This window comes from Lynx rufus, unplaced genomic scaffold (assembly GCF_022079265.1).
Source record: "Lynx rufus isolate CCGP_SWC_20201006 ecotype Redwood Valley unplaced genomic scaffold, mLynRuf1.p SCAF_2, whole genome shotgun sequence".
Lineage (NCBI taxonomy): Eukaryota > Metazoa > Chordata > Mammalia > Carnivora > Felidae > Lynx > Lynx rufus.
In genome coordinates this window covers 171703174-171716598 of record NW_025814834.1, presented here as the reverse complement: position 1 = coordinate 171716598, position 13425 = coordinate 171703174, and the positions used below count along the sequence as shown (strand labels likewise).

General features: G+C 38.4%; 1 protein-coding gene across 1 annotated transcript in view; it reads left to right on the top strand.

Annotated features, from left to right (window-relative positions):
* PATJ (PATJ crumbs cell polarity complex component) overlaps positions 1–13425 on the top strand; it is a 368066-nt gene that overhangs the window by 296186 nt on the left and 58455 nt on the right. Inside the window, exons 33-34 of the mRNA XM_047084721.1 lie at positions 25–142; positions 4277–4410. Coding sequence (XP_046940677.1) covers positions 25–142; positions 4277–4410 — 252 coding nt within the window. The remainder of the gene's footprint in view (positions 1–24; positions 143–4276; positions 4411–13425) is intronic.

Sequence of the window (13425 nt, the reverse complement as noted above, 5' to 3'; positions counted from 1 at the left end):
ATCTAATTTTCCTTTCTTTTGTAGGCTGTCAGCCAAATGAAACAGCAAAAATATTCGACGAAAGTTTCCTTCAGTTCACAAGAGATACCTTTAGCACCAGCTCCGTCATACCATTCAACAGATGCAGACTTCCCAGGCTATGGTATGATTCTTTCTCTGAGCAAAATTGAATTGACTCATCAGACATGAGAAAAGAGAAGGGATTGTGATGTCCTGAAAAGAGCACTGGACCAGGAGTCAGGAAGCCTGGCTTTGCACCCCTCCTATACTTTCTTAGCTTTGGGACTTGGACAGGTCACCATTTTCCTCATCTCTGTTTTTGGGATTGCCTAGTGCTTATTGAATATAAAAGTACTAGAACAAAAAAGGCCCTCAGTAAATACTGTTTGAATATGAGGCTTACAAATAAATTATTCTCCAAATACTCTCTCCAAAAGAGTGTGTACTCTCTCCAAAAGAGTGTGTTTAGTTCATGAGTAATACCTCTTAAAAATCATATTCAGTCAAATTGTTAGCCTTGCATATGTTGATATAAGTTATTTGAAGACTGTTAATTTTCAGTGCTTAAAGACAAGAGTATTCACTTTCTATCTTAAAATTCCTGGCATGAATTATGCTGACTGGCAGTTGAAAATAGAATTTCAAAATGAATAATGAGTATTTCTACTTTGTTTTTATATTATATAAGTCAGTTTTTAAAAAGCCTATTTAAAACATTATGCTTACCAGTGGCAAAACACAACCCTGAATGAATTTAGCAAGCCTGACACCTTTATGGTATTAGTCTTTTACATGTTTTTCATAAACATTAACTCAATAAAAAATTTAGCAAGCCAGTATAATTCTGAAGTACTGGATTTTTACTAAAATTCTTGATGAATGTGGTCAGCAAACTATGACCCGTGGGTCAAATTTGGCCCACCATCTGTTTTTGCATGGTCTCCAAAAATGGTTTTCATATTTTTAAAAGGTTGGAAGAGTCAAAAGACTATTTCATGAAAATCATCTGAAACCCAGACTTCAGTGTCCATAAATAAGATTTAAAATACTATGCTCATTTGTTTATCTGTTGTCTAAGGCCGCTTTCACACATTAAGGATAGAATTGAGTAGTTGCCACAGAGAACGCATGGCCTGTAAAGCTAAAAATACTTCTACGTGGCCTTTTACTGAGAAAGTAACCATAATTTACCAATTGAGTTTTTATTTTATTTTATTTTTTATTTTTTAAAATTTACATCCAAATTAGTTAGCATATAGTGAAACAATGATTTCGGGAGTATATTCCTTAGTGTCCCTTACCCATTTAGCCCATCCCCCTTCCCACAACCCCTCCCGTTACCCTCAGTTTGTTCTCCATATTTATGAGTCTCTTCTCTTTTGCCCCCCTCCCTGTCTTTATATTATTTTTGTTTCCCTTCTCTTATGTTCATCTGTTTTGTCTCTTAAAGTCCTCATATGAGTGAAGTCATATGATTTTTGTCTTTCTCTGACTAATTTCACTTAGCATAATACCCTCCAGTTCCATGCACGTAGTTGCAAATGGCAAGATTTCATTCTTTTTGATTGCCGAGTAATACTCCATTGTATATATATACCACATCTTCTTTATCCATTCATCCATTGATGGACATTTGGGCTCTTTCCATACTTTGGCTATTGTTGAAGTGCTGCTATAAGCATGGGGGTGCATGTGCCCCTTCGAAACAGCACACCTGTATCCCGTGGATAAATGCCTAGTAGTGCAATTGCTGGCTCGTAGGGTAGTTCTATTTTTAGTTTTTTGAGGAACCTTCATACTGTTTTCCAGATTGGCTACACCAGCTTGCATTCCCAACCAATTGAGTTTTGATATATCACATATTTATATCTCAATAACAGAAATTAATCATCCTATAATTTAATCTGTGGAAATTCTACTCGTTCAGTCATTTCCTTACCAAACATTTATTGGGGGCCTGGTATGTCAGGCTTTGGGCCAGATTGTATGGGAGAAATACATACCAAGACTGACTCAGGACCAGCTAGAATGAGGCAAAAATGGAGGAAAAGAAATGCCATCGCCAGCATCTCTGACTATGTATTCTCTCTCTTCTCATCCAAGAGGCTAAACTAGTCATTTTCATAAGGACAAGAAACTTTGTAAAGCATTCATGAAATTATGCCACTATATTGTACATGGTTTTTATTGTAAATGAATGGAAAATGCAGTGTGAATTACATATGCTGCAAAAAGATCTGGAGTGAAATTAGGTTTATAATTTAATATTCTTCTAATAAGGCATTTGTTATTGAGGCTGGGTCACTAAATTTCTCACTCTTAACCAAGAGACCATTAGATTAACAAATTCCATGTGGTCAGAAAAGTGACTATATGAATGCTACATTATGCCAGCTGCTGGACTGGGCACCTTACACACATTGTTCATTTAATTCCTATTAGAAAGTGGCTCGTTACATGCATCTTTTCAGATGAGGAATGAGCCTCAGTTTCACCCACCTATTAATTTCCTTCCTGGGAACTTAAATCCGTGTCGCCACCACTCCAAAACCTGCTTTATTGTTATTACTTACAGCAGAACCCTCCACAGACTTACCTACAGCCTGTTCCCTTTTGTTTAATATCAGAGATTGGAAAACTTTTTCTGTAAGGAGCCAGATAGTAAATATTTAAGGCTTGTGGACCATATGGACTCTGTTGCAGCTACTCAACTCTGTTGTCATAGGGTGATAACAGCCATAGACTGCAAGTAAATGAACAGGGCTATGTTCCAATATAACTTCATTTATGGACATTGAAATTTGAATTTCATGTAATTTTGACATGTCTTCAAAAAAATTTTTTTTTCATTTTTTTTTTCAACCTTTTGAAAATGTAAAAATCATTCTTACCCCTCAGACCCTTGCTTGTACAGATGTTTAATGAGCTTTCTGGATCCCAAGTTGGTCCCTGTGCATTAGCTGCAGCTGACCAGCAGGTGGGGCTCTTTATTATTAGCCCTTAACTAAATTCTACCACGTTGTAGGAATCAGTACTTGTGATGATTATGCTTAGTTGTCAGAAAAGATGACATTCTCTGGAGGCTGCTATTTGTATAAGAATCTCTTGAAATTAACCTTTTGAATATTTTGATTTTTCAATTAGTTAGGATCAGTCATCTGGAAAACGCACATATGTAGAAGTTATGCCAGAGAAAGGGGTTGTATTAAACATCTTTTCCTAGCCAGTAAATATTTTTTTTCTCTCAGTTTTTAGAGAAACTCAATCTAAAAGCAATGATTTAAAAAAGTAAATGTTGGGGCGCCTGGCTGGCTCAGTTGGTAGAGCATGAGACTCTTGATCTCAGGGTTGTGAGTTCTACCCCACATTGGGAATAGATGTTACATTAAAAAGTTAAAAATGAAATCTTTAAAGAAAATTAAAAGTAGATCTTTATAAAATAGAAATAACTCTTGTAACAAGTTTTTCAGTCATGGACCCAGTAATTAGTTCTTTTTTTTTTTTTTTTTTTAAGTTTATTTATTTTTGAGAGAGAGACAGAGAGAGAGACAGAGCCTGAGCAGGGGAGGGGCAGAGAGAGAGGGAGACACAGAATCTGAAACAGGCTCCAGGCTCCAAGCTGTCAGCACAGAGCCCGACAGGGGGGCTTGAACTCACAAACTGTGGGATCATGACCTGATCCGAAGTTGGGCACCTAACTGACTGAGCCACCCAGGCGCCCCATCCCAGTAATTAATTCTTAAATGTGTTTGCGACACATTATTATTATTTTTTTTACTATGTATGTATTTGGGGATCATTGTTCAGTAATTATTATTTTCAGCTAAATCATATTTTATTGATTAAATCCTTTATACAACTTAATTGGTGTGCTATGCTTTAACTGAAAGTAAGCATGAACTCTTAGTGTCTTAGAACTGTAACTCAGAATCTTCTATCATTCTAGTCTTTATTTTCATTATAACTTATGCCTGTATGTACTTAATCATTTCGTCATTTTTCCATACCAGTTTTCATGGTGTATATTAAGATTTTAGAAACTTCAAGTATAGTTAAAATAAATGATTGAGTAGGGGGTGGTTGTTGTTTTAATCTCAGAAGCGTCAGGTTTCATCCCTTCCTGAATGGGCGTTAAGGACCCAGCGTTTCCTTCATGGTGCTTAGCAGGAAAGTAGCGAAATGACGAACACATGCAAACCTCGCGCTCCCCAAGTAACGAGTGTGCACGCCGGACTACATCTCCTACTAGCCGGTCATTCTGTGTTCAATCCTCCAGGTGGTTTCCAGGCTCCTCTGTCAGTGGACCCTGCCACATGTCCCATTGTTCCTGGCCAGGAAATGATTATAGAAATATCCAAGGGACGTTCAGGTCTTGGTCTCAGCATTGTGGGAGGAAAAGACACACCTTTGGTAAGTTCCTAGAAGTAAAGTGTATCTATACCGTTACAGAGTTAGTTGTGGAACCTTATTATGGCCTTTATCACTTCTATGGAAGACTTGGCTTTTTCATGGAATGAGAAGAAGCATAATTATAAATAGATATGCATGCATATTCTGGCCAGCCTTAAGTTTTTCTCAGTGTTTAATTTTCATCAGGATTTTCTCTGTCTGGGACATGGAGTATTTTTTTTTTTTTAAGTTTTATTTATTTTTGAGAGAGCACAAGCAGGGGAGAGGCAGAGAGAAAGGGAATCACAGAATCGGAAGCAGGCTCCAGGCTCTGAGCTGTCAGCACAGGACCCAGTGCGGGGCTTGAACCCATGAACAGTGAGATCATGACCTGAGCAGAAGTCGGGCGTTTAACCAACTGAACCACCCAGGTGCCCCTGGAGCATTTTTTTATAAATGCTTACTAGACCAACAGCATTATAGCAGCATTTAGACATATTATAACAAGATTATAACTGGGAACACCTGGAGTTAACTAGCTCAGCAGCCAGTTTTAGCTCTCTGCCTTTTCATGGAGTAAGATTTAAATACAGTTTAAAAATACAGCCTAGGGGGGGCACCTGGGTGGTTTGTTTCGGCCCAGATCTTGTGTTTTGTGTTTTTGAGCCCTGCATTGGGCTCTGTGCTGACAGCTCAGGGCCTGGAGCCTGCTTCAAATTCTGTGTTTCCCTCTCTCCCTCTCTCCCTCTCTGCCCCTCCCCTGCTTACATCTGTCTTTTTCTCAAAAATAAATAGACACTAAAAAAAAAAAACAAAAAATACAGCCTGGGGCCACCTGGGTGGCTCAGTCTTAGGTTAAGCTTAAGCGTCTGACTCTTGATTTCAGCTCAGGTCATGATCTCAGGGTTTGTGGCTTTGAGCCCTGCGTTGGGGTCTGCACTGACATCCCAGAGTCTGCTTGGGATTCTCTCTCTCTTCCCTTCTTTCTGCCCCTCTCCCCGCAAACTAAATAAATAAAACTTAAAAAAAAAAAACTTTAAAAATATAGCCTGAAAGTGCAACGTGGATGGAACTGGAAGGTATTCTGCTAAGTGAAATAAGTCAGTCAGAGAAAGACAGATACCATATGTTTTCACTCATATGTGGATCTTGGGAAACTTAACAGAAGACCATGGGGGAGGGAAAGGAGGAAAAGAAAAAGTTACAGAGAGGGAGGGAGGCAAACCATAAGAGACTCTTGGATACTGAGAACAAACTGAGGGTTATGGGGGGTGGGGGAGAGGGGAAAGTGGGTAATGGGCACTGAGGAGGGCACTTGTTGGGATGAGCACTGGGTGTTATATGGAAACCAATTTGTCAATAAATTATATTTTAAAAACAATAATAATAAAAACCAGACTTGAAAATAATAATAATAATACATAAATAAAAGAACACACTTACATCACTTCAAATAAATAAATAAGTAGCCTGGACCAAACCACTTGAATGGAAACTTATAAAGAAAAGGTTGCCGCTTTCCTCAATGACAAAAGCTGAACAGACAGCATTCCAAGCCATATAATTAGAAATGTAGGAAAGTTCTGGGGTCTTAATATACTAAAGACATTGGAGTAGTATGCAGAAACTACTGGTCAACCTTGAAGATTGGCTGTTTCTCCCTTCCAGGGCCTGTTTCCTCATTTATCCAAAGAGATATTCGTAAATATTAAATAAGCCGAATTTGTATAAATCTGTATTTAAAACGAACGAGGGAAATCATATTTTAAGGAAATTTTGTAGTGAATTCTTTCATGAAGAAGTAACTCTCCGATTTGAGTTTTGTAGATATAAGTCTATACTGCTTAAAATAAGGCAGAACTAGATTTTCCATAGGAAATCAGAAGACTTACTTAAATCGGCATGTTTTGCCCAGCTAAATGAGTTTGTTAACTGATTTTTTCTGGTTGTTTTTTTTTTTTTTTTGTTTTGTTTTGTTTTTTGCTTTGTGTGGGTTGGTTAGAAAACCTGAGTAAGATGTGCCCATGCTGCACTTGGGACTTTACTATTGCGTATATTTGTGCTGTTGGCTGCTAGTTTGGAGGCTTCCAGTGCTCCTTTTCACCTGCTGCTTCTTGGATGTGAGGCTATTTGCTAAATACTATGTTCTGCTTCTCTTTGCCACCACAAGGCAGCCAAAAAAAAAATCTTTAACAGCATTCTAAAGTTCATAATATATAGTTCTGCCTTTTGAGACTGTAAATCCCATTGTCCTTGGAAGGATAAGCATCACTTTAAAAATGAGAAATGGGGTGCAGCTTTTATTTTTCAACCTCAGGTACCTCATCCAAAGCTGTAAGTTAGACTCACTAGTTAATATATAGCCATGTCCGTTTTTGGTGAAGCTGAACAGCTGGGGGGTGGAAGGTGCTTTAACAAATAAAACCGCTGTTTACCACAATGAAGATCTTTTGTTTCCTTCTAAATTTTGACATGGAATACACAGCCTAATTAACATGCCAGGTCATATTATCCAGTCAGGTCATGGGATTGCATCCAGCCAGCAGGACGTTAGCAAATAAAGATGAGAGCATATGAAAGGGAATTGCGGATAGTTTGACCCACTGTCAAAGTACCTTTGCACTTGCCTTTGCACATGTGATTATGTGATGCCTCCTTGAGCTCCGATGCAGGGAAAGAGCATGTTTTGAGTGCTGGTGACCCTTCTTAAGCATTTGCTCCAACCATCTCAGTTAGGGTTTCTGTGCTGTCTCTGTTGTGTGTCCAACAGATACTTTTACTGTCTTTGGAGGAATTAAGCCTCTGGGACTTGGTCTTGACAACACACCAGTCCTATCTGCTGTAAATAATTGCTTCAGAACCAAGACAGATGGTTTCTGAGATCAGAGAGGGAGATCTCACTTGACACCCCAATGTGTTTGCAGCCCGTCCTCTAAAATAGGCCTTTTAAAACACCAAGACAATGGTGAGGGTGAGCCTCTTGGGAAGGTTTATGAGCACACCTGCACCCACTCCTCAATGACAAACTTCTGCCTCTGTTGTTTCACTCTTATGACGTGCTCCCAGATCTGCTTTTGGTGGATGTGGCTCTTGTATGATAGCCTGCATATGTTTGCTTAAAGGCTGCCCTCTTCTTAATGCCGAGGACATGAAGTTGAATGACATAACCCTACCCTTATACATTTGTTCAAGTTGATCCTACTACCATCAGTGTTTATGGTCTAATATAAGGGACCAACCAGTGAAAAATCTTAATAAGGACGATTAAAATAGCTACTTTCTCTGGAAAGCATAAAAAAGTAGAACTGTAGTACACATTGTCTAGATGTACTTAATATGGATTAGTTTTTGTATGTTTCTTATATGCCGGTATCTTAGTCTATTCAGGCTACTGTAATAAAATGCCACTGACTGATGGCTTATAAACAACAGAAATTTATTTTTCATAGTACTGGAGGCTGGAGGTCCAAGATCACAGAGTCAGACGAGAGCCCTCTTCTGGGTTGTAGACTTCTCGTATCCTCACATTGTGAAAGGAGCCTCTGGGGGAGCCTCTTTTAGAAGGGCACTAATTTCATCCATGAAGACTCTGCTCTTGTGACCTAATCAGCTCCAAAACGACCCACCTCCTAATGCCATCACACTGGTCATTAGGGTTTCTACATATGAGTTTAGAGGCGCACACAACAAGGAGATCAGATAAGGTATAAAGTAGTATATTTACTTATATTTTTTATCTCCTTCCATCCATCCATCCACCCATGCTTTCATCCTATGTCTTCCCCCACTGCCACCACTTATTTTGGTCTTGGAGTACTAGTTTTCATGAAATCTTGCAACTCAGAAGACACAGCATATTCTGCCAAATGAAAGACTGAGGTATGATGCTTGCCACATATGTTTTAAGCATCTCCCTGAATCTTTGAGTTCCCCCTTCTCTGAAATGTTTGCTTGCTGATGAGAAGTTTTACCTCTAGTGTCCCCAGAAGAAGTAAAATATAGTTTTCCAATGTCATTTTATTGGTGGTTATTCTATTATATCAGCCTTGGGAATTCTAGAGAAGAGAAAGAAAAACATAAGAAACAAGTATTTTATCTCAGAGTATTGGCCAAGTTGAACCATTCTTGGGATTAAACAAATGAAGTGGAGAAAGAATGAGGAAAGCTTCCCCAGGACCCCTCACTCTGTGCATTTTCCTTTCTCTGGCTACCATTGCCAACGGTCCCACACTGTAGACAATGTGTTGTATCAAATCTAATAGTCTGAGAAATGATGCTGATTCTATGGCACCAGAATCCCAGATCTTTTCACTGCAGGGTCTTGGACAAGTGACTTAAACCGTGCTAGATTAAATCTGCTTCTCCATTTGTGTGAAAGTGGTGACAACAAAATCTACCTCTTATGGTTGATATGTGGATTAATTAAGATAAAGAATATAAGGCACTTTTCCCAGTACCTGTCTATACTGAGTTCAGTTATTAGTGATTATTATTAAACATTCATATTAAAGTATATCCTTAGTTCCCTTCATCTGTATGTCTTTGATATATTAGCTGCACACTGAGAAACGTGACTTTGTTTCTGCATACTTAGATATTTATTTTTCAACACCAAACTCTTAAAAAGTGGTTTGGCACTGTTCTTAATATGTAATTAATGTGTTATCCTCTTATTTAATTCTCCCAACAACCCTATAGAAGTAGTGGTATTATCCCCATTTTACAGATGAGGAAACTGAGACTCAGATAAGTTAGGTAACTTCTCCAAGAACATAATGCAGCAGGATTCTCCCACAGAGAATCATGACCCCAAGGCTTTTCTTTCCAGGAAGCAACTTTATTCCTGCCGGCACTGCCCAGTTGGGCTTGTACCTGAAGAACTGAGCCCTGAACACCACGTGGAGTAGTTTTTTATGTATTTTCTACTTCCTTGTCTCCCATATATGGTAACACACACAAACATGTAGTCTGATTAAGTGGTTTCATGTTACAAGGTCATGAGGGATGTTGCATGTACGCACATAGCCAGGTTACCTTGAGGTTTTTTTGTTTTTGTTTTTTGTTTTTGTTTTTTTCCTTAGGGAGGGGACCCTACCACAATAATGCTAGCAGTTGGTCCAGTTGGAGTTTCATCAAGCTATCTGACTGCAAAGCCACACCACTGGGCTCCTTTTCTAGGGCTACCTCTATGTGTCATCGATTTTCACCTGTAAAAGGGGGTTGTTCATCTCACCCACCAGACCCTGAGTATCTTGAGAACAGACCTGTTTTATTGTATTTTGTACCTTTAGTACCACCATATAGAGCCTGGCACACTTAAAAATATGACTGTCTAGCCTCTGAGCCACTCCGAACTCCAGCCATGCTGGCCTCCTTCAGTTCCATTCAAGGCATTTGCACATGCTGTTAGATCTGTCTGGAGTGCTTCTCTGATCAGTTTTAGCTGTAGCTGGAGTATCCTGTTCATTTCTGGGTGTGATTATATCACAGTTGACAAGGACATTATTGAAACCACATCACTGTGAGGAAGAATTGAATCAAATGGAAAAGGGAAGATCAGAAGGGACAGTGACATGCAAACACGTAAGGTTATCTTTGTGTGGATGAAGGGTAGGAACAGTTCAAGTGCTTCCAAGCGGCTCAGTGAAAAACAGATTTCACATTTTCATAAGGAAGAACTTTCTAGACCTCAGCTGGCCAGAGTTGGAGTGAACTACGTAGTGAGTGCCAAATCTCGAGAAATATTTTGACAAATGCAGGCAGCAGCCACTTTGCGAGGACATTAGTGTTATTAGGCTTTCTCTTTTAACCAGACAGGAACGTGTTACATTGAGAAGTCTCTTTCTCAAGGGTATGGTAGGATAAGGAAATTCATTCTCTCTTTTCATTCCCATCTCACAGGTTTCTTAAAACTTCAGTCTTAAGTTTTTTTAACTGGAGAATAAGGCTTAATTACTGTTGAGTTTTGGTTTATGGAAACTAGTCATTATTACCACTTTTAGAAAGGTTAAGTTTATGAACATAAGCCCTAGTTGCTATACTTGTATGTTCCTCTGCGTCTGGAGATAAGCTTGTCTCCTTACAAGAGGAAAACAATTAGCCTCGGGCATTTGGTTCCTCTTGATATTCCTGGTACCATCCCGTTGTAAATGAGGTCAGCGGATGCCCAGGATAGATTGTAAAATTGAGATGCTCTATTAATATTTAAAAGGCCTGGGAATATCAGATTCAAAATCTTATTTCTCTCCAAGTTTCAAATGTGTATTTTTTTCACCACCTGATTCAGTACCAATTTAAGTCAGTCTTATTAAATAGAAGTTCCATAGATAGAAGAGGTACATTAGCAAGAAGCATCAATGTAGAAGGACTGTCACATTTGGATACTGTGTGGTAAAGTCATCCATCTAGAAATTGAAGCGAAAAATATTTTTTAGCTATCACCATATGTCTGGCTCTGCAGTGACCTCATTTAACCCTGATTCACCATACTGCCTGCTATTGTTTAGCTGTTACTGCTTTTGACCATTTAAACTTAGGACTGTAGCAATTTAAACCACTATATATTTTTTTTAAGTAAGCAGAATAGAAAACTATTTTACATTTGATTAAGTGTTTTATTTTGCTATTCCCCTTCGAATGAACTTTGCACAGCCTGTTTCACGAGGAGTGTGGTTTGCTTTGGCGTGTAATCACCCAAAGCCAGGCTCCTTTTATCATTATTGCTTAAGTCATATATTTTTACACAAAACATCTTATTACCTTAGTTTTATTTTAAAATCAAAGCAGAGTTTGCAGAAAGTCTATGAATCACACTGAAAGAATGTTAACGAATAGTACCTCTGAATTTCCAGATTTGGGCATTTCTGATCTTAAAGAATATGACTGTAAGCAAAAATATTATGCAAGCTGAGTAAAGTTTAGGTAAATAAGGACCAGATGGAACTATAGGGACTTATAAAATATAATGCAAATATTATCCCATTTCCTTAAAATAAATCTATAGTTCAGTATGAAAAATTATATTCATATTGATGAATATCAACCTTTTGCAAAATCATTCTTGGCAAGGGAATTCCATTTCAAGTAAATATAAAACAGTTTCTTTTCTGAGTTTGAGAAGGGAAAGCTTTGCAGTCTTAAAATGTGAAACTTTTTATATATTCATTGCAATTCTTATATTAGCTGTTTTATTGCTGTGATTTTCATTCCACACTTTAGTTACCTATAGTGTGGAAGAGTTTGCAATCCCTGAGCTTGACTTTTAGCTTAAATAGTCCATTCCTTTAACACACACACACACACACACACACACACACACACAGATTGGTGTTACTGCTTCCTGTATAACTGATCACTTAATCCATACTTTTAGTCAAAAGAGCCACTGGTATTGCTGATTTAATGCTTATTTATGTTGTCCATAGTTTATCACCCAAGAATATTTCAGTATTCCAAAATAGTAGGTACTAAATGTTGTGATCCATTTTCTTTCTCTTAAAGTGTTTGGTAGGTACAAATCTTTACACCCTCCCCCAAACCTATTAGAATAGATGAATAAATTAAGATTAGGATATAAGGACTGGCTCTTGGTTCCTTTTGTAACAGAGTCTTATGGGGTTTGATTGGTGACTGTGTTCTGAGATTCTTAGAAAATCTAGGAGCACCTGGGTGTCTCAGTCCATTAATGCCTGACTGTTGGTTTCAGCTGGGGTCACAATCTCGCGGTTCATGGATTCATGATTCATGGATTCATGTGTTGGGCTCTACGCTGGCAGCTCAAAGCCTACTTGGGATTCTCTCTCACCCTCTCTCTGCTCAAAATAAATAAACACTTTTTTTAAAAAAAGAAACTCTATGTAGCAAACTCTAATTTATTAGTGAGAGTATCCAGATTTTTAAAAGTGTAAGGTCTTTTGACTCTTACTGACTTCCCTTTTATAGCTATGGCTTCTTCAGGTTTTCTGAACAGAAACATTTATAATCAACCTATGAAGTTGGCAAACAAAACTATATCAGTTTGACAAATACTGTACTTCTTCTAAAGTAATCATCTTTTATTGTATCCACAGTGGGAAAGTAGTATATTGAATGTACACTTGACTCTGAGATTCATCCAAATTATAAAATCAAAATGAGAAAAAAGTCATCTTCAAGTAAAGAAAATACAGTATTTGTTGACTACATTCTGCTTCAAGTCCTCTATGTTCTTATGAGATACTGAAAATAACCTCTTAACTTTTGCTTCTCATGCATGAATCAATGAGGGTCTGCCAGATACCTTTTGCATCAAAGCATTGTGTTTGAAGGTGGGGAAGATGAGCATCTTTGCAACTTGTCTTGAATCATCTTTGCCTTCTACATTTGTAATTGGTTCAAAAATATAAAAAGATCTACAAAACACATGGAATGTAAGCATAATAACACATGCCCCAGCAAGACAAATGCATTAAGTTGTCCATCCTTGGGTTAAACAACGTACTGCCCCACTGTAACAAGGAAAGTAGAGAGCTGCCTTTGTTGACATGAGTCCTGCCATTCCTATTAAAGATAGCACATGTTTGCATTTCTACTTTTATCACCTTTTACATAAGGTTTCCCAGCATAATCTTTCTTGAAAAGAAGCAGTCAGGGAGCCCCTGGCTGGTTCAGTCAATAGAGCATGCGACTCTTGATCCTGGTGTTATGAGTTCAAATGTCTCGTTGGGTGTAGAGATTACTTAAAAATAAAATCATCAGGGGGCCCCCTGGGAGGCTCAGCTGGTTAAGCGTCTGACTTAGACTCAGTTTATGATCTCATGGTTCATGGGTTTGAGCCCTGCATTGGGCTATTGTGCTGACAGCTCGGAGCCTGGAGCCTGCTTCCGATTCTGTGTCTCCCTCTTTCTGCCCCTCCCCCACTCACTCTCTGTCTCTCTCTCTCTCTCTCTCAAAAATAAATAAAACATTTAAAAAAATAAAATTATTAGGGGCACGTGGGTGGCTCAGTTGGTTGAGTATCCGACCCTTGATCTTGGCTCAGGTCATAATCTCACAGTT